Genomic DNA, 27,615 nt, shown 5'->3' with positions numbered 1-27,615 from the left:
CTCTTTTAACAAGTAGTTCAGTGGTAAAACCTTCTAGCATCAGTACTTTTATTAATAGTTTGGCAAATAAGATAATATAGCTAAGACAAGAGGGTTTGCCCCCAGCCCACAAACCCCCCGGCCTGCACCATGTGCGAGCCACTTTGCGTCTTTGCCACTAGTGTTGTGAAGAGGGGGGAAGAACGCATCCCTAGAAGATGTGGTCGCTGTTCTGACACCCCCTCTTAAATGGTAACCTCCTCTTTGCTCGATCAGCTGCTGGCCACATGATCTAGGGGGCTTCTCGTGCGGCGCTTCAAACATTTAAAAGCCTGTACAGCAGCTGTCCTACTATGTGTGTTTTATTTCCGGCCCCGGGCGTGGTTAATCTTTTGGCACAAAGTCCCATCTTGAAGGACATGAGTTCTTGATATTTTTTAGTTTATAATTTAAAAATGGAATAAGAATCTGAAAAATCTAACAGCATCACATTAAAGTTCAATACATTCTGAAAAGATTGATACCTAACATATATATGTAGGTTTTAAAATAAGCCTGATTTAAAGCATGACAAAAGAAGTGACATAAAAATGTCACATAAAATCGTTGCATAAAATTATTGCACTTTTAGGCTTAGGATTTTATATATAGAGAGTAGATAAATAAGATAATGGGGTGTGCCAGTAGGCTATTTAAGTATTATTTGTGTGATTATTAGTGTCCCTTTTGTGTTCAAATATTGTCTGCATTGATCCCCCATAATTTTCTTTTGTTTGCACTTATTTGTAGATGGTGGTGCACATAGAAAGGTATATAAAATACCATTGAAGGTTTTTCTTTCTTTAGCAAGTCAAGGTATTGTGATTATAGTAGTAGCTGACTTCTTCCAGAGTTTCAAAGTATGAATATTTGCTACCCAGTAGTAATACTGAAAACTTAGTACAGCCAGGTTTCCTTCTGATTTTTGTCTCTGAATGGACCATTTTTCCAGACATGACCTTCTCCTGTGTCCTATAGTTTTAGTATTTGGCTACACTGTATTAATCTAAACAAAGTTTCTATTGCAACTATTTAAGGTAACACTACAGAGGCAACAGTGACAGAGATTCTGGATAGAACCTATACGTTTATTTTCAAAATCTTAATGGTTGTTTTGTGAAATGAGTTTAATGCAGCTGGGATATTTTGCAAAGGTTATTTTATGATACTTGATTTCGAGTTCTGTGTTGGGATTTGACATTTGGTATTTCCGCCATCCTGGTTTTGACTTCAGCCTGTTACCCTGACTATTCTTTTGTATTGTTCTTTTTCTGCTCCATTTCCTAGTCTAATGATTTTTACAGACCAGTTCTTAGGGATTAGCTTTTCTACCAGCTCACAACATTAAGTATATTAAGCAATTAAGATCTCCTTTTCAGACCACATATTGATTGTTTATTGATAGTATCCCAGAGTTTCCCAAATGCCGGTGTGCAGAAGTTTTTGCTAATCATCTTAAAACTGGCTTGATATGTATATTAACGGCATCATATCCTTACTGCCAATCTGTAAAAAAGTCAGAGAATATCACCAGTCTGCGGTGTTTGCCACTTTTAATAAATCTGTAGGCTTGAAACTGGAAATTGCAACTTACCTTTAAAATGTTGCTATGCAAAACTCCATGGGGAACCAGCTTTTCAATGGAATATTAATCATGCGGTTCAAAACTCAACTGGGGACAATGCCCCATCTCTCTTCAGTGTTAATCAATGTAGCTGTATGAAACTCCACAGGAGACCCCCTGTTATGCAGTTTCCCCGTAAAGGTCCACGAAGAGATTCTCAAAATAAAACCAGGCCACTTGTCAAAAAACATTGGAAACCAAAATTAAACAGTGAAACATCAAGCCTCATTAAATAGTTTATTGATACCTTTTGTGATTTAAATGTGAAGAACTAATTAAATAGGAAAACTACAGTTGTCCCATCCATTCTGATATATAAATAACTAGCCACCTACGCTGTATAATTATCAACATGTACAGTCAACGTGGCTCACAGCTGCATGTGGACTGTAGCACAGACCAAAGCGAGTGAAGATGTGTTTGGTGACGTTTTGGGGGTGGGCACATGAGCAAGCAGTGCGAATGCCTCGAGAGCGAAGGTGGACGCTGGAGGAGGGTGAGAGTTGGCGGGCGGGGCTCTGTTGTGCGTTCCCCATGCTGCGGGAGGAGGGTTAGAGTTGGCAGGCGGGGCTCTGTCGAGTGTGTCCCATGGTCTTAGAGTTGGTGGGCGAGGCTCTGTCTTGCTTGCGCTCACTGTCTTGCGTGCCCTTAGTGAATTATATATATAGATTGGTTGGGTCGTATCCTACAAATAAATTGGATATCAAAAGTCTACATACTTTTACTGAAATGTTATATTTTATTGCAGTCTGTTCATGATAGATCTTTTGTAACTTTAATAAATTCTTTTAACCAGCAATATTTAAGTAAAAAATAAATAGATCATAATTAAAAGTAAAATGTTTTGTTGTATGCATGGATTTAAAAGTCAGTCTGTGAAAACTAATTTTATTTTGTTTTTGCTAATTTCTTAGGATTTTAAACTTTTTGCGAGGATTGTATATGAATATAAAAATTTAATTAATTTTCTGTCATATGATAAAGTGTTCAGTATTATTATTTCTAATTTAACAATAATTTATATCAAGGATCTTATAGTTTTTAAAGATGAAATCAAATAAACTATTTGGCTCCACTGTTAGTTTGACTTGAGTTTTTTTTCTGCTCATCCATAAAGGAGGATGTATCCAGAAAAAGAAAGTCATCAGTGATCAGTTCAGTGGTGAAGATAAATAAATATGGCAATGAAGACCAAGACACTGATGAAATGGAGGAGGAAGATGAAGGTTATCCTGGTAGAGCTGGTGGTCTTTTAAGTAGCATTTCAGTCCCTTCCAAACCAGAACGAAGGTAAACAAAAAAAAAAGTTACTATTATCTGAAAACAACAATCGTTTGTTATTTTGTCTTCATGTCTTTTCATGGAAGACCATTCCTTTATTTGGATCAGATACCCCATCTGGATAGTTGGGGTTTGATAAAGTAAAAATTTTAGTATGGAAAACAGTAAAGACATCTCTTACTTAAATTCTAATAATAAACAGCAGTTCCCTAATGGCCATGAATATTGACATGAAGGAGTTCTGTACATTAAAAACCCAAGTCAGCTAATTGTATGAACCTAATAATTTCTTTAACCCTTGTATACTCATTCTGCTTGAATATGTGTTATCTGTAAAGCATTTATCTTAATACTATTTCAACCAATTAACAGTCACAACTATATGACTGTTAGGTCCAAAACAACATTTTTAATTATTCTTGTGTAACAACCTCTATAAATTGCAGTCAATAGCCATAATTGTTCTATATGCTAAAATCTCCATTTGATAAGCCTTTGCACTGCCTTCAGAGTGGAAGTTGGTAAAGTGAGAAGTGATTAATCTAGTCATCAGGGGCCTCATGCATAAAGCCATGCGTAGAACTCGCACTATAACATGACGTAAGCACAAAAGCCGAAATGTGCTTACGCACAGAAAAATCCAGATGCAGAAATCTGTGTGTTTGCCAACCTCCGCATTCTTCCGCTACATAAATCCCGGTCAGCATGAAAAGTGACGCTCGTGCATGCGCATGCTGTCCCGCCCCAACTCCTCCCAGAATTATGCCTTTTTGAATATGCAAATTAATATAAATAGCCCTTAAGCTCAGCGTTCTGTGAAAAGACAATGAGAAAAGCAAGAGGGAAAATGGAAGAATTTCAGTGAATACCAAATGGCAAGGAAAAATGTACTATTTGTTGGTTTGATCGACTGACATAGCGTGTTGGAGAAACTCAAAAGCTCAAGTTCACAAAGTTGCACAGTGCCCTAAATAAAAAAGAAGTTGTCAGATATCAAAGTCGCTGTGAAAAGGCGAGTCGTAGCCCACCATCTGAGTTTCATATGAAAGCTTATTAGGGCACACAGAAAAAAAGCACACAGTGGGGAAAAAGGCACGAAATGTCAACTTCAATTTTCAAATTGTCCACTTTAATCACGTAGTTTATTTTGTCATTAAAGTAGAACATCATAAACTTCATCTTAAAATCGTTTAATTAACTAGTTTCTCAAATCACATCGTAAGTAAAGTAGTTAAATGCTTTGTTTTGTATGTGTTCTTCTATGTGCTCTATGTGTGAATCACTACATGCTTCTTAAACCGGCTTTCTCTACCTCTGACAGAACATAGAATCCATTACATTCGTGATATTACAGCTCTCTGAATAACTAAAATACTGAGATGTATACGTGATATCATTTTCATGATGATAGGAAAGCACGTTATTAAACATGGGTTTCGCGGAGGTGCAGTGATTGTGCGCGACCTTCGATGAAATAATTTATTGCAGCAGTACTCGGGGGCTGCTCTAGGCTGGTGGCGGCCCTGGGCAGAGAAAGAATCGGTGGCGCCTTCGCCCGCCAATGTCAATATGGTATCTTATGCACGGCGGATGGCCACGTCTGTTGCGAACACTGCATAGCCACCTCGTGCTCATGACACAAATGTTTAACTTTTGCTGAAATTTGCCGCTGCGTTTTTAGCTGTGTCGTTATTTTCTCTTTCTGTTTTATATTCAATATTTGGCAGCCCTGTGCAGGTGCACAGTTTGCATATGCCTAAGGCCGCCTCTGCAGTACTGTCTCTTTCAAACGTACTAAGCTCCAATTCATGTCCTTCCTTTTCTTTCTCCAAGTAAGCGATCGCCACACAATCAGCTCTGTAATGGATGTTAAGCCATCTGTAAGCTTATAACGCCGATTCTTCAAAACTTTTAAGGAACATTGAAATATCTTCGTAGTACATGTTTAATTATTCTATCCTTCACGCCAGTCCCAGTGAAGCATACAGTGCGAGCGGAGCGGAGCGCCAGATCCTTGCTAGCGTAGCGACACTGTGTCCTTTAATTATTAACAATATAGATTATTTAAATGAAGTTAAAGTTTTATCTGTATAATATAATAAACATATTTTTCTGCATTTCATCTTAAAAATGATATCGGCATCATATGTAAATACACTGTTTATAAAGTGGCTCAGGTTGTGCAATCTTATAACTGTACTGCAAGTTTACAGTTGGGTAACTGTATTAATAAGTACTAACAGTTCTACAAGGAGCAGTTGATGGACTGATTGAATGCGTTTAGAGTTCTTGGGATGAAACTGTTTCTGAACCCCGAGGTCCGTACAGGAAAGATTTGAAGAGTTTGTCATATGAGAAGCATTTCAAATAGGAAGCATGACTGAGGCAGTGTGTGCTTGATGCTGTATGCAGATAATTCTCTTTCTGATCAGCTGCTCCGAGTGGTGCAGTGAGAGTAATGTGGAAAACGGTGATCTGCTGTGGCAACCCCTAACGGGAGCAGCTGAAAGAAGAAGAAGGTGCAGTGAGAGTAACAATGCTAAAGCAGCTGTGGTATTTAGAATAGTTTGACCATTCCATGGACCATTATATTGTTACTGGTTAATTACAATCAGATGCATTAAACTAATAAACAATATGCGGTTAATTTCAGTGTATTTATAAGGTCGCGTCAGGAAAGGAAAAGATAACCACACAGGAACAATAGCACTGCTTTGACGCTGGGTGCCACCAGTCTGCAAAACCAAGCGGAGAACTTGCGTACGACAAGGTATGAGGTACTGTGGAAATGTGCGTGGCTTTAAGCCAAGTTTAGGTTTTATATATCGCGATTTGAACGTGGAAACATTCTCATGCAACATTTCTTTGCGTACACACCGTTTATACATGAGGCCCCAGGTGTATCCAGTTTTGCTACACTTCTCATCCTAACTGACACTTTGCTTAGGGCTGGTTTTTATCCCAAGTTGCAGAAGTGAATTTTTTCATTTCTTTTACTTAAGACTATTTTAGCATTCAGCGAACAGTTTAATGTACTTTGATGATCTGATTTTGGTACAGCATGCATATATTAATGAGAAATGTTTGTTAAGTGTTCCTCTCGTCAAGCAGTCCTGCATATTTGAAAGAGACCCAGCTTTATTAGGATAAAACATTTTTTAGAAATTTTGTTTATCGATATACTAGGGGGCTCCGTCCCCTGCTCGCTTCACTTGCCCACTCCCGAGTTTGGTTAACTGGATATACAATTTAAAGAGATTGTTATTTTCATGGGAATTGTTACATATTCTTTGAATTTTATGTTGCATCGCTTCTCCGTGATTGTAAATATACACCTGACCTAATTGTGGATTCTTGGAAATTAAACTTGTCGTAGCTTTAATTGTTGCATGACCACAGATTTTCATAGAATATGGTCCATTATTGTGTAAATCTACGTTTTGAGCATTGAATGATGCGAATGCGAACAAATTATTGTAGACTCGGATATTTTGCCTGTAGTGTTTGTGGGTTTCACTTTCACCAAACAACAGATCTTTTAATTCTTGCCGATACTCCTCTTCATTGGGAGGCAACACTACTTTTCCCTGATGGCAACACAAATTAGACGATCTACAAATCTCTGACTTAAACTTTAAAGCCTTACAATATCTACATACTTCTGACATATCGCCTATGTCCATATATTCAATCTCTTTTTGCTGTTCCGTTATTTCAACGAGTAATAATTTCCTTTTGTTTGTGCTAATGCGATCTTTACATTCTTTTTTTTTTGATACTTTTGAATTTTACTACTTTTTTTATTCTTTAACTTGCTCTGCATGTGTATCATGCTGTTTTTTTTTTGAGCCTTTCGAATTCCACTGCTTTCATAATCTCTAACCTGCTCTGCATGTGTATCACGCGATGTTTTTGAACGTCCTTATGAAGTCTTTTATTTCTGACCCCAATTAGACCTACAAGGTTTTCAATTCCACTTGGTCCGGGCTGATTATTACATTCCTTATTTGTAGAATTTGCACATAGATTATTATTGCTCTTTTTTGCCTTCTTTTCTCTCCAGCGCTTTTGGGTCTCTTTTTGATATGCTGCTCTTTCTTCTTTGCTTAGTCATTGATGTGCCATCTAGAATGTATAACATTTTTAAGAGCACATGAAGTGTGTCTGCCAAAAGCATTCTAACAACTGAAAGGTTTGATGTCCGTGATCTTGTTTTAAATTGGTTGTTCTCATATGACATCAAAGTGTCTTTCCGAGAAGGTCACGTCTCGACCCAAGATTTTTTTTATATAATAAAGAGAAATATGCTACAAACTAATGTTAAAAGTATACTTCAAAAATTTACAACTACTACTTTTGGAAGATATAAAATTTACTGGAGGATTAACATTCGCTATTTGTTTCTTAGAGTCCTACATATAACCTGTGTACTCAGTGGAAGATTGATTTGATTTTTGATTTGATTGGATTGTTTCCACAGTCAACAGAGGCAGTGGACTACAGCATGAGTCTTTTCTATTTCTGTTTATCCTCATAATTGCCACATTTCAATTTAAAATCTGCTTGAATATGCAGGGTCACTTAAAAACCTTAATTACTGATCAAATTGCAACACTGAATTGTCGGAAGAGTTTACATTTTGTAGTTTTTTTAACCTCAGACAAAAGCAAGCACTTGCATCATTTAGGCTGAATTATCATTGTTGTTATATTAGTAAATAGTGATGTTCCACCCCTGCTCTTGTTTTTAAAATTGTGCAATGCCTGCACAAGAATGAATCTTATTGTGTATTTATTTGCACTAATTTCTGGTAGATAATATCACTTTATTAGCTGGTGGGGCAAGTCCATACTAACCATTCTGTACATTAAGATAATTGACCTAATAGGTTGTTCTTGGCAGGTCATATAACAATCTTAACCTCCATAGCAGCAGTGAAACAAAGGCTTTGTGAAGTTGGCAAAATGAAAGGACAGGTGTTGCTTACACTGTACTGCTAGTGCAGGCTGTGAAACAGAGCAAGACACGATGCTATGGTTATTTTACACATGACTAGCAAAATACCCACGCTTCGCAGTGGAGAAGTTGTGTGTTAAGAAGTTAGGAAAAAGAAAAGGAAACATTGGATGCGAGGAATAAATATAGTCTCTCTTGTGTCAGTTCCAGTGAAGACATGTTAAAAAAAGAATCTCACGTTAAACGTCTCTGTCTCACGGGACTTCATACCGTGCCAACGTATTTGGAATCTTTTAATTCTCACTGGCAACACAAATTAGACGATCTACAAGTTTGCAACTTAAAGTTTAAATTTGAACAATATATTCGATCTCTTTTTGCTGTTCTGTTATGTCACAGAGTAATAATTTCCATTTGTTTGCATTAATGTGATCTTTCCTATCCTTTTTTTGAGACTTTCAAATTTTTGTACTTCCTTTACCTTTACTTCCGTACCTGCTATGCATATGTACCTCGCTAAAATTTTTTAATTCTTTACGATGTTTTACTTTGTCATCTGCTCTTTGTCTTTTATTTCCGACCCCGGGTATGGTTGCATTTCTTGGCACAATGACTCGTCTCGCGGGACGTGTAAGTGTCTCTCCGAGAAAATCACGTCTCGTCTCCTTCCAAGTTTTTTTTTGATAATAGAGAGAAGAGTAAATAATAATAAATTTAAAGTTTATCAGGGCAACTGATGAAACGGTCCTTACGGATGACACTGCAGGTGTGATGCGCTGGGCTGGCTACTTTGAGCAGTTATTCAAAGCTGATCCTCCAGCTAGGACGTTGGATATCCACGGTTCTTGAGGCTGATCCTCCAATTAGCTATGAACCACCCAGTCTCACTGAGATTCCACAGACGGTGAACCGGGTTTTGGTCGGGGGGGTGGGGTGGGCTGCGGGGATCTGTGGTATCCGGGGTGAACTTCTCCAGGCTGGTGGTAAGGCTGTCCTGCTGGCATTGCAAGTAATCTTTGCTTCCATTTGGAACACTGGCATCATCCCAACTGACTGGAAAATGGGACTTGTCGTCCCTATCTGGAAAGGGAAGGGTAATTGCCTGGATTGCAGCAACTGCAGGGGGATAACACTGCTCTCGGTGCCGGTTAAGGTCCTTGCTAGGGTCATCCTCAATAGGATCCGTGACCACTTGCTCACCTACCAGCGACCGGAACAGTCTGGTTTTACGCCTAAGAAGTATACCATAGACCGCATCCTGGCACTCACTGAGGGTTCTCATGGAGCACAAACACGAGTATCGGCAGAGTTTCTTTGCAGCCTTTGTCGATTTTCGCAAAGCGTTCGACTCAGTTGATCGAGCTGCCCTGTGTGACATCCTGAGGGTTTGCGGGATCCCCTTGAGGTTTCTGGATATCATGGCTGGCCTGTAAACTGGTACTGTGAGTGCTGTGCAGAATGGAGGCAGGACCTCTGCATTTTTCCCAGTTGATTCTGGGGTTCATCAGTGGTGTGTTCTTGCTTCTATTCTGTTCAATGCTTGTATGGACTGGGTGTTGGGCAAGATCCTGGGGTCCAGCGGCTGTGGGACATCTGTTGGTGAAGAAAGATTCACAGATCTTGACTTTGCTGACGATGCTGTGATCGCTGTGTGGCGCTCAAGAGACTGAGTGAGGAGTCGTGAGTGTCTGCGCTTGCAAGTATCCTGGATAAAAACCAAGAAATAGGCCTTTAATGACCTCTTGGACACAGTCATGAGCAGTGTGCGTGTTGTCTTGTTGAGAGGTTTACTTACCTTGTCAGTGACATTCATGTCTCTGGTGACTCTTCCTATGAAGTCAGTAGAAGGATTGTGAGAGCATGGGGGGGTCATGAGATCGCTGGAAAGGGGTGTGTGGCACTCCTGATATATATGCAAAAGGACGAAGGTCCAAGTCTTTAGAGTCCTGGTTTTTCCTGTCTTGCTATATGGTTGCAAAACTTGGATGCTATCCAGTGACCTGAGATGAAGACTGGACTCCTTTGGTACAGTGTCTCTCCAGAAAATCCTTCGGTACCATTGGTTTGACTTTGTGTCAAATGAGCGGTTGCTCATGGAGTCCTGAATGAGGCACATTACCTGCATTGTGAGGGAGCGTCTGTTACGGCACTACGGCCATGTAGCGCATTTCCCCAAGGGTGATCCGGCTCGTAAGATCCTCATTGTTGGGACCCGAGTGGCTAGACCAGGCCAAGGGGTCGCCCACGTAGCACCTGGCTGCGGCAGAGAGAGGGTCATTTCCGGAGGGTGGGACTGGACCGTGCATCTGCCTAAGGGGTTGTAAACCGGGATCCCGAGTTGTTTCGTCATGTAGTGGGTGTGGCAACACACTGTACCAGTGCATGCTCCTCAACTTGACTTATGTTTTATGTTGCATTAGAGTTATTCGTTACGTAATACGATTTTGTTTTGTTTGGCTTTGAAATTAACATGGAAATACTTCTTAAACTTACACTTTTACTGTAAAACTTAAGTAAAAACTATTTTTTGAATAGTGACAATGCAACGTGTAACTGCCCATGACTGAATTTCGTTTCTTTCCCTTTATTAAATAAAACGACTTTTTCGAATGTTTGGCTCTGAGATTTGTTTATTGTCTTTACAAAGGCTATTCTAACGGGAAACTGTTAACATTTTAATATGAATGGCTTATCAAGATCTCCTTCGTTGTTTAATGTTATTCATGGAAGATGTACTACATTAACTTTCTTTGATAAATCCTTCTTTTGACAGTAATTTGTGCAGTGGAAAACTGGACAGTGTTAACGGTTGTAGATATGCTTTGGGATATTGTAAGTTGATGTTTTCATCTGCCTCACGATCACCACCAACTGTTTCAGCATAGTCTATTGATACGCATTTAACCAATATGCAGTGTAACTGATCGACATTTTTGACATTAATTAGTTTGACTTCATCGTTTCTCGGTGATAGGACTGCCCGTTTACTAATTTTTTCATGTTGGTAACACTTCGTCATGAAATTCTTTAGTAAGATTTGGACATAATACGTCTTCTTTAATTGGTAACTTAAAGTGAGAAAAACATTAAAATTTATAAGATCTGATAGAGCAGAAGCTGTCTGTCAAAAGTATTCACACAAATGAGAGGAGAGATTACCGTGTGCATGTTTGAAAATGGTTGAGAGGAGGCTGTGGCTTGAAAAAATCTCATGGCTGAGGTCTCAACTTGCGGGACTTCAAAAAATCTTTTTTCTTTTTTTTTGTGGAGTATTCTTTAAATTTGACCTAACTGTAAGTATAAGAAGACAAGCAGAAAACATATACCTTTTACCACTGGAAAGGTCCCATATAAGATAATCACCAATTGAAACAAAGCACAAAAACTTCTCCACAATTAAATGAAACTGCTAAGTGACAGCTCCCCTGCCAATCTCACCCCACAACTTTTAAACACACCTACACTTGCCAAGTGGAGGTGTGATGTTTGAGTTTAGTATTCTTTTAACTTTTTTTTTTTTTCTTTTTTCTTATGCTTTAGGCCAACTTTACCACCTTCGAAACAGGCAAACAAGAATCTTATCTTAAAAGCCATTTCTGAAGCTCAGGAATCAGTGTCTAAAACGACTAGTTATCCACCAGGTGATAAAATGGATTTTACTTTATTGTATATATTAGCGGTTGCTGAAAAGTGTAAATACAACAGTGTCAGTAACTGGCATATCTTATAATTTGTTTTTAAAGATAAAATTTTAGGTTGAATATATAATTTTATTTTGATGTTTTGTAAAGTAATGCATTTCCTGTGTGATCTCCTTTTTGGTAAAATGCAAATTTCAAAATAGTTGAAAGTAACAGCCAAGTACAAAATAAATTAATTTAATTTCTTACCATTCCATATTGTAATTGTGTAATACTTTAGAATTCAGTATTGGCTTGCTTCAGTATTGCTGTTTTCTCATATTTACATAAAAGCCCCCATCATCTTTATCTGTCATTTTCAATTCTTGTTAGTTTGTTGCGTTAGGCCAGATACACCTTGTGTGTATATAGGACATACCTGAGAAAATATCACAAACTCATTGTAGCACAAATCTTTTTTTTACACATATATAGTTGAAGTAAAAAGTATGTGAACCCTTTGGAATTATCTGGTTTACTACATAAATTGGCCATAAAAAGTGGTCTGATCTTCATCTAAGTCACAGATACTGATATACACAATGAGCTTAAGCCAATGACACACAAAAAATTCTACTCTTTCATGTCTTTATTTTACGAATGCTTTCAACGTTTACAGTGGTAGTGGAAAAAGGTGAACCTTGGGATTTAATAACTGGTTGACCCTCCTTTGGCAGCAATGACCGATATCAGGCGCTTCCTTTGACTGCAGATCAGACCTGCACATCGTGCGGGGGGAATTTTAGCCCATTCTTCCCAGCCTAACTGCCGTAACTCTTCCATATTCTTTGGTTATCTTCTGTGTATGGCTGTCTTCAAGTCATTCCTCAGCATCTCAATAGGGTTGAAATCTGGGCTCTGACTGGGCCACTGCAAAAGGTGGAGTTTGTTTTTCTGAAGCCATTGTGCTGTGGATTTGCTGTGGATTTGTTTGGGGTCATTGTCAACCAGCCTCTTCTGAGGTTAAGTTGACAGAGAAACACCCTCACATTATCCTGGAGAATTTATTGATAAACTTGTGAATTCATTTCCCCTCAATGATGGCAAGCTGTCCAGGCCGTAATGCAGCAAAGCAGGCCCAAATCATGATGTTCCCTCCACCATACATTACTGTAGGGATGATGTTTTGATGTGGATATGCAGTGCCCTTTTTACACCAAATGAAGTTCTGCTTGTTCCTCCCAAATAGTTCAATTTTGGTTTCATCATTCCGCAAACCATTTTCCCAGCACCTTTTTTGATAGCAGTGGCTTCCTTCTTGATGTCCTGCCATGGACTCCTTTCTTGTTCAATGTTTTGCGTATAGTTGACTCATGAACAGAGATGTTAGCCAGTTCTAATGACTTCTTCAAGTCCTTTGCTGTCACTCCAGGGATCTTCTTTACCTCATTGCTGACTTTGCGTTGTGCTCTTGGGGTCATCTTGGCAGGGCGCCCACTTCTAGGCAGAGTAGCCCCAATACCAAATAATCTCCATTCATAGACAACTTGCCTAACAGTAGACTGATGAATATCTAAAATCTTTGAGATAACTTTGTAACCCTTTCCAGCATTATGTAGATTAACAATTCTCGATCATAGCTCTTCAGACAGCTCTTTTGTGTGAGGCGTGATTCCCATCTGGATATGCTTCTGGTCAAAAGCTCAAAGTCAAACTTTAGTGTTTTTTATCAATCACAGTAATTCTAGGCCACACCTCTGAACTCTTTTCATTAAATGCACTCCAGTTGTTCTAAATTCTGATTGCAATGAGCTTTTTAAAAAGTCATTAACTTTTTCCAACCTTCAGTTTCACAGTTTGAATGATTTATTCAATATGGTCAAAACTTCTCTGAAAATCTGTGTACCTTTAGTTATAGGAGACTGTGTTTGTTCATTATTGTGGCTGACATGAAGATATGACCATGTTTTATATGGGAATTAGACATAATTATGGATAATTTCTAGGGGTTCACATACTTTTTACTTTGACTGTAGTTTGGGTAATGTTTTTCATATTATCTAAATGTATAGATAAAGAAGAATAATGCATTTTATTATGATTCCATGTTTCTGTATAAGTACATTTCCTATTCATAAAGGGTGATTTTATTCTCAAAATATGTCTTGGACCATTAAAATACTAAAGTCAGTCTTGATAACTCTCTAGAAACACCAGGTTAAAAAAAATAAGATATATACAAAAAAAGAAACGTCCTCTGACTTTCAACTGTTTTTACTTTCAGTAAACTTAATGTGTAAATATTTGTATGAACACTAAAAGAGTCAACACCATAAGACATAAACTAAAAATGTCTCACAATGTGTCCCTGAATGAAGGGAGGCTCAAAATCAAAAGTACCAGTCAGTATCTGGTGTGGCCACCAGCTGCTTGAAGTACTGCAGTGCATCTCCTCCTCATGGACTGGACCAGATTTGTCAGTTCTTGCTGTGAGATGTTACCCCACTCTTCCACCAAGGCACCTGCAAGTTCCTGGACATTTCTGGGGGGAATGGCCCTAGCCCTCACCCTGCGATCCAACAGGTCCCAGACGTGCTCAATTCCTTCGACGATAAACACGAATCCGTCCATCACCCCTGGTGAGACAAAACCGTGACTTACCAGTGAAGAGCACTTTTTGCCACTCCTGTCTGGTCCAGCGAAGGTGCGTTTGTGCCCATAGGCGACGTTGTTGCTGGTGATGTCTGGTAAGGACCTGCCTTACAACAGGCCTACAAGTCCTCAGTCCAGCCTCTCTCAGCCTATTGCGGACAGTCTGAGCACTGATGGAGGGATTGTGTGTTCCTGGTGTGACTCGGGCAGTTGTTGTGGCCATCCTGTACCTGTCACGCAGGTGTGATATTCGGATGTACCGATCCTGTGCAGGTGTTGTTACATGTGGTCTTCCACTGCGAGGATGATCAGCTGTCCTTCCTGTCTCCCTGTAGCGCTGTCTTAGGCGTCTCACAGTGCGGACATGGCAATTTATTGCCCTAGCCACATCAGCAGTCCTCATGCCTCCCTGCAGCATGCCTAATGCACGTTCACGCAGATGAGCAGGGACCGTGGGCATCTTTCTTTGGGTGTTTTTCACAGTCGGTAGACAAGTCTCTTTAGTGTCCTGCGTTTTTAGAACTGTGACCTTAAATGCCTACTTTCTGTAAGCTGTTAAGGTCTTAACGACCATTCCACAGGTGCATGTTAATTAATTGATTATGGTTAATTGAACATGCATGGAAAACATTGTTTAAACCCTTAACAATGAAGATCTGTAAAGTTATTTGGATTTTTAAAACATTATTGTTGAAATACACAGTCCTGAAAAAGGGACGTTTCTTTTTTTGCTGAGTATATTTCAACTTTCTCCCACAATAGCCTGCCATCTAAGGCCAATTAAAGATGAAGTGTGAGGCGCACTTGTAAAGCACGTCTGTAGAACTGTGAGACAGTACAATATGTGCTTCGTATGAACTTTTCTCCATCTTAAGCAGTTTGATCAGTCTGATTCTCTCAAAAGTGCACCATTGGAATGCTCCTTTATTGGAGTGGTATGTGCCATGTCCAAATATGGTAGTTCACTAAGGCATCATGTTAGATTGGCATTTGTCAAAATATTAATTTAGTTTGCCAGCAGCCATACCTTCATTTTCTTAATCTTCTGTTCTAGGGGAGGATCTGTATATTAGCAGTGTAATCCAAGAGTTTTGTTTTCCTACACTTGCATTTAGTTAGCAACACATTTTGAACATATGGATTTATTTTCTCTTTCTCTTTTCTTGGTTAAAGAGCTTGTTAGAATAAAGCCTACAACCAAAAGAAAACAGTAATTGTGTTTGTTGGTTAATAACTTTTTTCCATTTTCAATAGAAGCTCCTAGGGTGTTGTACCGTGTTAGCCATTATGAATGTAATGTGAAGTCAAGCAAAATGACATCTTGCCTAAAGAAGGGGCCTGAGTTGCCTCGAAAGCTTGCATATTGTAATCTTTTTAGTTAGCCAATAAAAGGTGTCATTTTGCTTGACTTCTCAATAGAAGCTCCTGAAATTTTGTTTGTGCTCTAATCTGTGTTATTTGAATATATAAAAAGGCTTGCAGTGCTTCCACATCATAGGTTTTAAATAAAGCAGAAAATTCAACGAATCACTTTTAGCATGGTGCCTTTGATCCTAACCTTGGAAAAGTCTATAACTTTATTGAAGCCCCTATGTGAGTTTTGGTAAATGTTTTTACTCTTTGCAGTTCCACAGAGACAAACAGTCCCAGTTGCCCCGAGAACACGCAGTTTAAGTGGAGAAGAAACTCTTGCAGCCCAGCATGTCCATGAGACCATATACCATACAAACACCAGAATCCAGCTGGACCCAGAAAGAGACCATCACTTACAAAGGCAGTCAGGTTAGTAGGACTCACATTAAGGCATTTCTCCGTGATTGTAAACAGATTTTGCAAATAACTCTATATTTAAGAAAATGACAGGTGATATGCTTTATTTTATCATATTAAAATACTCTGGTAAGAATTTGTTATTGTTACAGGTTTAAACTTATTTATATTTAAATCAAAGTTTATTATGTAATATTAATGATTATTATACAACTAGCTGCTTAGGCCCATACTGTAAAAAGCCCAGGGTCCTAGAAACTAGTAAAATCATCAGAAAAAAAAATTGAAATGAAGAGATGTCGGGTAAGTGAAAGGAACTACTCTGGGCTTCTCTCTCCTAGGAGGTCTCGTTTTGCCGACGTGCTCGCCTCGCTTGTGTATCCTCGGAGGTGGCTCCAGGCTTTAGTTTCTGCTGATTTTTTAATTGGATGCCTTTGGTTTGCCTAATGTATTTTCTCATTTAATTTGCCATTCTGCTGTTGTTGACATTGGTTCAAGCCGGTGTCATCCTTTTCCAAAATTGACTTGGGTAATTAATCAGTCCCTCTTTTTTTGTCTTTCTATTTCTATATTATTAAAGGTAGCTATTTAATGATACACACATGAAAATAGGACCATTTTAACTGATTAGCTGTTTTCTCTTTTATTATTTGAAAATCATGTTTAGTTGTTTTCACAAGAAGGTGAATTAAAATGAATTTAGAAAATTAAACAACTCTTGTGCACTTATAGTGAGGGTATGACTATATTTGAAATTTTCTGTTACATGAAGAACAAGATTTATTTTAAATAAGCAACTTTTTGTAATTAAAGCCTATAGCCCAGAATTGCCCACCTAAGATCTAGCAAAGTTGTAGGCAAAGGTTTTGGTGACAGGCTAAATTGTCACTAACGACTTGTCACAGTGGGCTGTACCAGAATGTAGGTAGTTTCAGATTTACTGTATTTCTTTTTCTGGCACTGACAGTCAAAATGTTGTATGATACAACTGTGTTGTAGAATGGTATTTAATACTAGATGGCAGCTACCGAGAAATAAGCCCAGTCAAACAAGCGGTGTGAAGCTGCAGACAAGGAATAATTTATGAATGCAAGAATTCACTCCTGAGTTACTAGTTTTTGTCATTAAGCACAGCCTTTCTTATTGTGTGTGTGTGTGTGTGCGTGTCTGTGTGTCTGTACAATGCTTTTTGTGGCGGCTGGTTTCTTTATCATGCGACCTGTTCACTTTAAAATCCAGCAGTATTGCTAATACACAACGGCTGTGTACATGCATTCAATAAAAAATGATTACTCTCCATTTTTATGTTTTTTTTTTTTTATAATTTCATGTTAAGGCTGCAACCAGTCCTGATAATACACCATTTAAAAGGGCAGCACTTTCAAAGTGACAGTGATGGAAAATAGAAACATATGACATATTTTACTAGGAAATAATTGGTACGTTTCCATTCACTTGTCAAATATCGTTCAGTCAAACAGTTGGAAATGTTGTAAAGGTGCATGCAGCAATTTCCCTGTGAAAACTATTTTTTCTAGACAGCCCAGCAGTATGGCAGTTACTGCTTGCAGTCTCAAGAATCTTGAATTGAATTTTCTGCACAGGCACAGTCTATGGAAGATGCACGTCCCACCTGCTTTTTTGAACTTTCAAAATACAAGTGCAGTGTGTTCAGTGCTGTCTCTACATTGGCTATTTCTCAGTGAATATTTGGGTGTGTGTGTGACGGGCAGGTGCCTTGACCTGGGCCAGTGTTTGTGTAGAACCTGACGCTGTCAAGGGCCTGGCAGCCCTAAACCTGATTGAGGTTTTAAAGCCTATAAAAAGGTAAAAAGTAATGTTGTCACTTTGCACAAAATTTTTTTTTTTACATTTAAAAACACTAACAATTTTTTTTGTCATTCGTTCAGTTGATTTTAAGCAAGGTAAATTATGAAGTTTACTTTTGAACATACCCGTGCTGCTCATTTTAAGGTGTCTTCTGGAGGAGGACAGAACCCAGGATGGAGGATGAGGCTTATGGTGTGCTAGTGCAGGTGTGCTCAGGCGTGCAATTGAGTTCTGTCTTTTAATTCACAAATCATTCATACTTCATTACTGTTGTCTCGAAACAGGTTGAGATAAGTGTGTGTGTGTGTGTGTGTGTGTGTGTGGATCAGTTTTCCTTGTGATTGCCTGGTGACCTCACCTCATATCAGATTGGAACATTACGTTAAAGGGTTCTGAACTTACTGTTGCTTCAGTTTACAGTTAACGCTGTTTACTGAAAGACACTATATTAGTACAAGACAGTGCAGGATAATAGTATGAACTCCACAGCCTCCACAAACCTTATCCTCATCCACTGTCTCTGACTCTTTCATTGCTGCACCTCGGGTATCAAGTACTGGGATTCATTCTTGTCTCTGCTTATTATTTTTCATACCTTCTCATAAATTCCTGGTACTGTGCACTATTGAAATCAGACCATGCCGATTAATTTACACAGTAAATAAAGTGACGATGATGTGGTATGACTGTCTGTTGCAGTACAGTTTAAAGATATTTTATTTAAGGCTATATGTTAAGCAATGACTTCCTAAAGCTGTTCAATGATACAAGCCTATGAAGTTGATTAAGTTGTAATTTTAAATGCATGTTTTGATTTAAATATTTGGGAGACATAGCCTCACTTGACTCTAGAAGAAAATAATTCTGTATAGTGCATATAATTTTATATATATTACTAAATTAACATTAAATTGTGATTAAACATACACGTGCTGCAATTAATTTTACTTTGTGACTTTTTAACCTAAATTTGTTTTCTTGTTAATAGTTCATTCAAGATTGTTGGCATCCCGTCTTCAACTTGACATTCAAGAAGAGGCCTTATTGAAACTTCAGGGTTAGTAATATTCAGCAATGTGTTGACAGATAATTCTGTTTTCACCTAATTCTTATTTTGTATGTAAATCCACAGTTTATAAATTAGAATAAAAAAGTGTAGCCTAGTATTGAACTGTAAATCTGAACTTTCCAGTTTAATTCTAACTTCTGGGTCACTCTGTAACACTAACCTGACTTGTTTATCTGCCTCTGCTTCATATGCAAAACACATTTATAATAATTGTACCATCAATTTAATTACTATTCATAAGAGTCCAAAATATTTTACAGAATGTGTGTAAACCTTGTGTGCAGTCAGCTCCATCTTGCTAATAGGTGTGAGCAAAGAAGGCTATGCAAAATAAACATTTGTATTGAGCTGTGTTTGGCCTAAGACTTATGGGAATCTTTATTTTTAATGCAACTAGAGGGCTTTGCCCCCCCGAAAGCGCTACACGCCATTGTGAAGAGGGGGGCTGAACACACCCCAAGGGGACACGGCCACTCCTCCGAAACACCGCTTAAATGGTGATACAATGGGAAACTAACAACAAATACAGTTATTTTTTTATATATTTTTTTTTACCTCCTCTTTGCTCGATCAGCTGCTGGCTTGCTGCTGCTGCCGTGCCGCATGATCTGCATTTCATGCAGTGCTTTGAAAGTTTACAAGCCTGTACAGCAGCTGTCCTTTTGTCTCACTGCCTTGTCTCTCTTCTCTCCCAGACATCCGTTTTTTCACCGAGTAATATTTTCCGTTTGTTTGCGCTAACTTGGTCTTTACTATCATTTTTTGAGAGTTTTGAATTTTCCTACTTCCATTATCTCTAACCTGCTGTGCATGTGTATCACGGGACTTACAACTTAAAGATTAATTAAAAAAGTCGTAATTAAGTTGACATTCATTTTAGTGAATGGCAAACAGCTCATAAGGAAAAAACATAAATGTTTATTGAATTTTATTATTGAATGGATATTAAAAAAATAAATTAAAACAAATTTCAGAAATTTAAAAGTTATAGTAAAGCAGGTTAGTGTTTTAAAAAATACAAGTGCATTTTGTACCCACACAACATTTATGAGTAAAAGAAATATCGAAAGGTTAAAGTGGATTCTTTACTACAAGAATTGATTGCATCTTGTGCTATACACGTATCTTTATTTACAATCAGATTCCACTGTGATAAGCAGCTGTTATTAAGTGTTTATTGCATATATAACAAATATAAGAGCTTACTAGTGGAATTGCCATTCTGCTGGTATGGTGAACTGGGATGAGAATGTCATTGTGACAAAGCAGACACTAGTGACCATCATTTACGAAAATTAACAAGAGTTTTTACTTAGCAAATTGATTTTTTTTTCCCCAAAAATATGCATTCATTCTTTGTGTAACATTGTACACTGTGTAAACATGCTTATATTTGGAAAGTGCTGTTTTCCAAGATACACATTTTATGCAAATATACATTTGTGAAGATCAGGATGCTTCTTCACAAAATTTTTGTTTTGCAATTGCCATTTTTCTGAGAAATATTCTAATACCAGTAACGGCTTACTGCACAGTAACATGCATACACTTGACTTGAGATTTCCATCCTCTTTCTCTGTACGTTTACCGTTCATTTGCTCAGAGGTTGATGTGGTTGCTCCTTCCTGAGCAGCTCTTCTTTTCTCTACTGTAGCGGCCCGCTGCTTCTCTTCTTTCGTCGGCATCTTTTCACGTTAAAACTGATTAAGTCAGTGTTTGTGTTGCAATTACTTAGTATGTTTTCCTTACATTTTCACCTAAGCTGCTACTTAAGTCTTCAATCTGCCTCAAGAATGATTTGAGATATGAAGAGGTAGGGGAAGTGACGGCGAAGGAGGTAGGGAATGAGAATGGCGCACAGCCGCCCTGCTGGTTGCTGCCAAGAGTTGATTCTACAATAAAATGATATAAAAATAAAAAGAAGAATAACCTTGGAGGTCAATCATCACCCCAAAATTGGATAGTAGACGTCACGTAGTATATGTGTACCAAATTTCAGGTCAATAGGTCACACGGTTTGCAAGCTACAGGTGATTTAAAATCCTGGACAGACAAACGATCAGCCACAGTAGTGTATTATATATAAAGATAATTCAAACTGATTAGATGGTGTGGCTTTTATTGTTTTTGATATTAGTTTTGCTTTTAATGCATTGATTGATAATGTTATGATTTTATTTAGAAATTTTTAGAAAATTTTAGAATTTGTTTTATAAAAAATGGTAATGATTTGAGCTAATTTAATGTACATTCTGACATACTTTTCCTCATAGGAGTAAGTGAACTGGCAGACATGAAGCCTGACACACGGTCATTTATCCTGAAGAAACCAGCACTGGAAGAAGCAGGGTCCTTGGCAAGCAGATTAGGGACAGAATATGCAGAAGTGAAGCCCACTTTATCAGAACGCCTGGTACAATCAAGGTATGTCTGCAGTCATTCACAAACAGCATTTTCAAACGTCTGTCGATACATGCAGTGTATGCTCTCTGCCTTAACTTGGTTTCTGTGCACACTTTGTAGTTGCTCATTGTTGTTCCACAATGTAGAGTTAACAAAACTGAACTAGGATGGATATGTTGGAGTCCGATAGTTACCAAGTGGAAAAGATTGACATCATTTCTTAGACTCTTCTTTTTTCCTAACAAAGCTCCAGTGAAACATTGCAACTGTCAGTATCAAGCTTGTAAACACTTTTAGATGATGGTTGCTAAAAGAAACATGGCACCTATTTTATTTACAGTTGCCAGCTGAAATGTGCACAAGCAAAGCAGGAAAGAACTGTCTAATGTTGTCATTTTTTCTATTGAAACCTTTCTTCTGTGTGTGTGCCAGCCTGTGAACAATAATAGATCCTTAGCTGTTAAAAGGAAATACGGCATCGCATTCATGTGCAGTTGCTAACCCAGATGTGCACAAGTCACTAAAGCAAAGAGAAGCCAATAATGTACAGTGTACAACGGGTGTATCATGTTTTCATTTAAAGCAAACATATCAGAATTTTCAAAGGCATTATGTTGTATTAATATTAATTCATTCTTTCCCTTAAAGGGATGTGGCAGAAACTTTAAGACCCACCAGTCCTAAATTTATTGTAACTTTGGATGGAGTTCCCAGTCCACCAGGCTATGAAAATTATGGCGATGACATGGGAGATCTGATTTTAAAAGAAAAGATGAAAGCAGACAAAGAAAGTTCATTATACTCCCAGCTGGAAAGGAAACGTAAACTGAGACTGGAGCGGGATGAAGTCCAAAATCTTAGTGGTTCAGACGGTAAACTGGTTACTTTATTTGAATGTGTAGTTTGTAGCAGTTTTTTTGCAATTGCAGTACTATTTCTAAACAGTTATATTTATTTTACAGAGGATTTTGATAAAGAAGAAGGGAATATGAAACATCAGAAAGTATCAGAGCGCTGCAGATACTGGCCAACATGTAAAAGTGGTGACGAGTGCATATACCATCACCCAACAACTATGTGCAAGTAAGAATAATACAGCTAGGAACAACTATGGTGACAGTTTGTCTGTGTTGCATGTCTGTTATTTTAGAACCAGTATGTATTTCCACCATAAAAGAATATACACGTCTTAATGACTTTACTTGGCAGAATTCTGTTTCTATTTTTTCTTTGATGGTCTTGAGAAGTATAAACTTTCCTGTTAAAGTGTACTGTACTGAAAGTCGCCACCAGAAACACTAACTGACTTTTTTAATTTTAAAAACGAAATTAAAGGCCTAGAATGACTCAGCTTAATGTACTACAATGTACATTTATTTTTAGTTACTGATTTAGTTTATAAACCTATTGTTGATATCACTTAAACAATAAACAAAGTTTCAGTTGGAATATCACAAGCTTTAATTTTACAAGAAAAATCTGTTATTTTCTGTTCTCAAGATGCAGTGTAGCTTTTAGCTGTGTATACAGTGCCGTGCAAATGTGTTTGCCACTACATTTCCTTTATTATTGCAAATGTTCGACAGAGAATATTTTCAGATCTTCAAAGTCCAATATTAGCCTAGTAAAAGTTAGACTTTTTTTTTACTTTTATTATCTCATAAGAAAATGTTTTTAGGGTATTGTTAGACAGATACAAGAAAATAATCCAAGAGACAATATATGACAAGTGCAGTTCAGTAGACACACCTGTAAAAAATGACACAATTCGGCAGGATTCCCACAATTACTAGAAATCCAGGAATAAAAATGTTCTTAAATGTGTTGCTTTTAAGCTTTGGGAACCTAAATCTGATGGCAGTGAATGAAACACAAGACACAGAGGCTCTTGACTGTCCTCCTTATATTGTAATAAACTCGCAATGACAGTCAGCTTCAGAGTGTAGGATTTGAGCTCCTGCAGTCTTTTGTATACAAAATGAAGAGAAGGGAGACATCAGCCTCAACTCGATTTCATCCTCTGCATCACCTTATAATTCTCTGACTTTGTGTTCTATTAGTTTAAAAGGTTCACAAACCAACCCACCATATTGGGGCCTGAACAGGATTTATCAGTCAAGTCTGTTGACTAAAATGTGAGGTTGGGTTGTACTCCGGGCATATGAGAATCCATTAGAAAGCAGTCTTTCGTGCGTTTTTGATCCTCGTACAGCAGATTCAGAACTGGAGCTGTGGCGTCTGTTCTGTATTCAAACTGGTAAGGGTCCAGAGAGGCTTAATTTTTTGTATACCAGCTCTCTGTTAATTATCCTTTAAATTATTTAATTATAGGAGAAGTTAAAGCCAACAATCTGGTCATTTAAGGTTAAGAGTTCTACGATGTGAGGTTTTGATAGTTAGCCTTAAACCCTGGCAGTTCATCATCATACCTGCTTTTGCTGTTAAAGGTGGCCAACATCTTCTTCCCATTTCACTATGATCCCAGACTATCAGTCTGCAGTCCATTCTCCATCCTCTCCTTCTACTTAACACTAGAATTACCAGAGCCTACGAAAAAACTCGTAAATCCGTCTCACTTAAATCGCTTCTTAAAACCGTTCTCACCTCTCCGACAGCGTCTTTTGTCATCTAAATGTGCTGATAAAGACAATCTGCAAGCAGCCGGCTATTCCATCCCCCCACCGACTTTGAACGTGCACAAACTTCTCCAATCTCGTGCCCTGATTGATTATCTGGGAGTGAAGTGGAGTTTTAGAGTGAAAATAATAGATCATTGTTTGGAACACACGCATTTCATGTCTGTTCCGTTTCTACAGTAATCTGTGTAAACACATTGTTAAAACAAACGTTTTTTATATTCTACTAGTAGATGACAAAATTTAGGCATAAACTATATAATGTATGAAGCCTGAAGTCCAAATATCAAAAGAAATATTTTCACAGAAGGTACAAATCTAACACAACAATTGCGCTTTTATTCAAAAATATAACTGCAGAAACAAAAAGCCGCCTTAACACGCGACATTGACACCCATTTATTATGACTGCCTTTGTGGTGTGATAGAATCAGCTGCTGACTGGGAATCAAAAGCTCGTGAGTTCAATCCTTCACCCCAGTAAACTGCTCTTAGTCTTACTATTTTAGAATAAAAACATACACTTGATTTCAGTCTGTAACAGCCGGTGTAATTTATGATACTTGTAAAGGTTAGCTTTTTTTTTTTTTTTAGTCAGTTTTATTATCTCAGCTGCGTTCATGAGCCCAAACACACCCCACCCGCGCATCTGACACTGCAGTTTTCACATAGACGTGCTGTAACAGAGGTAAACTCAGCTCCCTTCTACATCGGAGCAAGAATGCACGTACCATTGCTTGCATACTAAAGTGTCAGCAGACACTTTTTGTGGCATTACACATAGTTTTGAGCATGCCCTCTGCACACTACTTGTGACTTTAGGCTTTAGGAAGTAAGTAAATAAATAAAGGTAAATCGTGTCATAAAATGATTTCTTCAAAACGTCGAATGTTATTTATTTGGCACAGACTTGCTCAAAAATAACATGTGTAATGCCACAAAAAGTGCATGCAGACATGTCTGTGCCATCTTTGGAATGCATTTCCCCTTTTGTATTCTTTCTAGTTACCTGATTATTATTTGATTTTAACAAGTTACTGAATTAAAAATTGCCATCTGATTCACTAAGAAATCAGGGGTTAGATGTCTCATCGGGTAGGTTCCAAAGAAGCAGGTATTCTCTTCTATATGTAATCCATGCCAGCTCTTTTGGAAGAGTGGTATAAATGTGAAGAAGGTGGTGTGATGGCGCCAGGTGAGACAGACAATAACCAAAGTCAAAGAGGGCATAACTGGGAGTCAGGAAGACACGAGGTGACCGTCCAGAGACACACGGAAGTGGTAGTGAATGTAACAGGTAAGGCAGGCCGTAGCTAACACTGAAGACTTGATGAAAGTGCCGTTTAGCTTCCAGTGATGCTAAGGAAGGTGCCAAGAGGAAGAACAGCGCAGAGATGAGATCAGAGATGAACACAATGGTCAAAACCAGATGAAAATATCTAGAAATGGCAATTGCCATAAAAGGTGGCATAACTGAGTATTGCTAGTTTGATAAGTTAGTTCATTTAAAAAAGTCACATCATGTGTAAGATTTTGGTTGGCAAAGTGTAAACATTCATCGTAAAGTATTTGTATTAACAGAGGGAAGTTTTTTTTTTGTGACACTGTGCGTCGTCTTTGGCAGTTGTTTGTTATAATGGCACTACCATTTTCTTTCTGTTTTCATTGCTATTGAGCTTTGTTGGGCTGACTGGGCTGTTCACATAATTGTTCCAACGTTCTAATATGTTGCTTGTCTTTGTGTCGCCGTACAGATCAACTTAAAAATGATTTTCACTCAAACAGCACATTTCCTTTTGTTTTTTTTGCTAAGATTGTTTTATGTTATCAAAACAAAAAAGTCACCTTTAAAAAGATCTAGTTTTGACTCCATGTGATTTGAAATGAAATAAATAGTGATCCCCCACTATATCGTGGTTCAACTATCGCTGAAAAATTCAATAACTACATCCTACTTGTTGTGTACTTTGCAGCCAATTTATAACAAGGCATACGGTTTTCAGCAGTCACTATGGTAGACAAAGAGTTTTGCGTTACAGTACCCAGATGATTTTTTACAAGGTCCGTTATTGGCTGAAAGTGGAGACTCAACCAATAAGAGCGGGATTTTCATTCTCTTGGGCTCTGATTGGCTGCTGCTAACGTGTTGTAATCTCGCAAGAACAGCAAGCGTGGGTCCCCAACGCATCTCAGTTCTCTGCATATCGCGTACCTTGCTTGTGGTCCAATTGTTGTGAGCAAACTTTTTGTGAACTTTTCGTTTTGTTTTAAGCCCTATGATGGCTCCCAAGCATCTTGCATCTTTTAAGCCTTCTGGTAGTAGTGAGCCTAAGCGCCAGACGAAGACCTTGACCGTTCAGGAGAAGGTAAAACTCCAGGATATACTTTGAGAAGGAAATCGTTGAGCAGACGTCGCTTGCCATTATGAGTTTCCATGTGTTTAAAGCGTGTGGGAGGGGTATTTTAAGGCTTAAACTATTAAAAAATGTTTACTTATATGGTCTTTCTATATCGCGGATTTTCACCTATTGCTGATGGGTCTGAAACGTAATTTCCGCAATAGGTTGGGGATCACTGTATCATCATTTTGGGGTAGGATTTGTTATTCAGTACAATTAGAGAACTGGTCAGGGGTCTGAATTCTTTAACAGCACTGTGTATGCCACTGCCAAATTGTCTTTGCACGTGACGAGATGGAGTGGTGCTTTCACGAAAAAGTAACCCACACTGCAGCTCCACTTACTTGTATCACAGATGCTCATAGTTGTCGAAATAAATCACCTTTCAAAAAATAATGAGGAAATTTGTTTTATAATTTTTTAAGTATAAGTGTATGAAATTACTATTGGCCCTCGATCAGCAGTTTATCTTATCTGTTTAAGAACTAAATCATAAGTGATTTATCTAAGCTGCTAGTTTGTGATTATGTCATATCAAATTAGTTATTTTTCCTTTCTACTCAGGACATTCCCGAACTGTAGGTTTGGAGACAAATGCCTGTTCATTCATCCGTCCTGTAAATACGATGCGAAATGCACAAATCCTGACTGCAAATACACCCACGTAGCCAGAAGAAGGGCGACCACCCAGCTGCAGCCAGGTGAGAAGTGCGCTCTTTTACATCGACCGTGTGTTTTGTTCTAAATGGACTTTGTTTGAATGTTTTGGGTTTCCTTTTAGCTGCACCTGTTGTTCCTGGCACCATTTGTCGTTTTTTCCCAGATTGCAAAAAAATGGATTGTTCATTTTATCACCCAAAGGTCAGTATATACAATAACCTATCACTTATTTAAATGGTTTGAAGCGAAAATCATTTGCATGTAAGAGCAAAAGATTTTCAACAACGTTTTGCACTTTGTCAATCTATTGTCCATAGTGAACTACGGTTTATTATAAATATTTTGTGTTTTTGCATAAAAACAATTGATTGTGAATAGCTTATCTTGCAGTTTTAGCTAAACACTGTTATTTAACTTAGTTAGTGTGTTTCTGATGCTGTAGGTCAAGAGGAGAACATTAGTCCTGTGCTTGAGGAGGAGTCACAAGGACAATTATTTGTCACGCAACGCTGAAAAAATATCTAAAGTATAGTCATTAGAGAACAATTACTGATATGTTTGTGGTTTTCAGCAGTTACCTTAGTAATGTGTAATTACGATACATGCTAAAATAATCACAAAGAGCAAAAGCCTGTCTAAGATAGCAGAGCTACATGTCAGTGTGTGTTTGTTTGGTTTGAAATGTAACTATTCTTAA

The 27,615-nt window shown here is 38.0% G+C and overlaps 1 protein-coding gene across 1 annotated transcript in view; it reads left to right on the top strand.

Annotated features, from left to right (window-relative positions):
* The window catches only part of zc3h14 (zinc finger CCCH-type containing 14), a 47,696-nt gene that overhangs the window by 15,699 nt on the left and 4,382 nt on the right, over positions 1 to 27,615 (top strand). Inside the window, exons 7-15 of the mRNA XM_039742331.1 lie at positions 2,760 to 2,932; positions 11,420 to 11,520; positions 15,778 to 15,933; positions 18,740 to 18,808; positions 21,094 to 21,244; positions 21,872 to 22,095; positions 22,186 to 22,306; positions 26,823 to 26,959; positions 27,040 to 27,119. Coding sequence (XP_039598265.1) covers positions 2,760 to 2,932; positions 11,420 to 11,520; positions 15,778 to 15,933; positions 18,740 to 18,808; positions 21,094 to 21,244; positions 21,872 to 22,095; positions 22,186 to 22,306; positions 26,823 to 26,959; positions 27,040 to 27,119 — 1,212 coding nt within the window. The remainder of the gene's footprint in view (positions 1 to 2,759; positions 2,933 to 11,419; positions 11,521 to 15,777; positions 15,934 to 18,739; positions 18,809 to 21,093; positions 21,245 to 21,871; positions 22,096 to 22,185; positions 22,307 to 26,822; positions 26,960 to 27,039; positions 27,120 to 27,615) is intronic.

Source organism: Polypterus senegalus, chromosome 18 (genome assembly GCF_016835505.1).
Source record: "Polypterus senegalus isolate Bchr_013 chromosome 18, ASM1683550v1, whole genome shotgun sequence".
Classification (NCBI taxonomy): Eukaryota; Metazoa; Chordata; class Cladistia; order Polypteriformes; family Polypteridae; genus Polypterus; species Polypterus senegalus.
The sequence above is the reverse complement of the archived record's forward strand: the minus strand, read 5'-3'. Positions and strand labels throughout refer to the sequence as shown.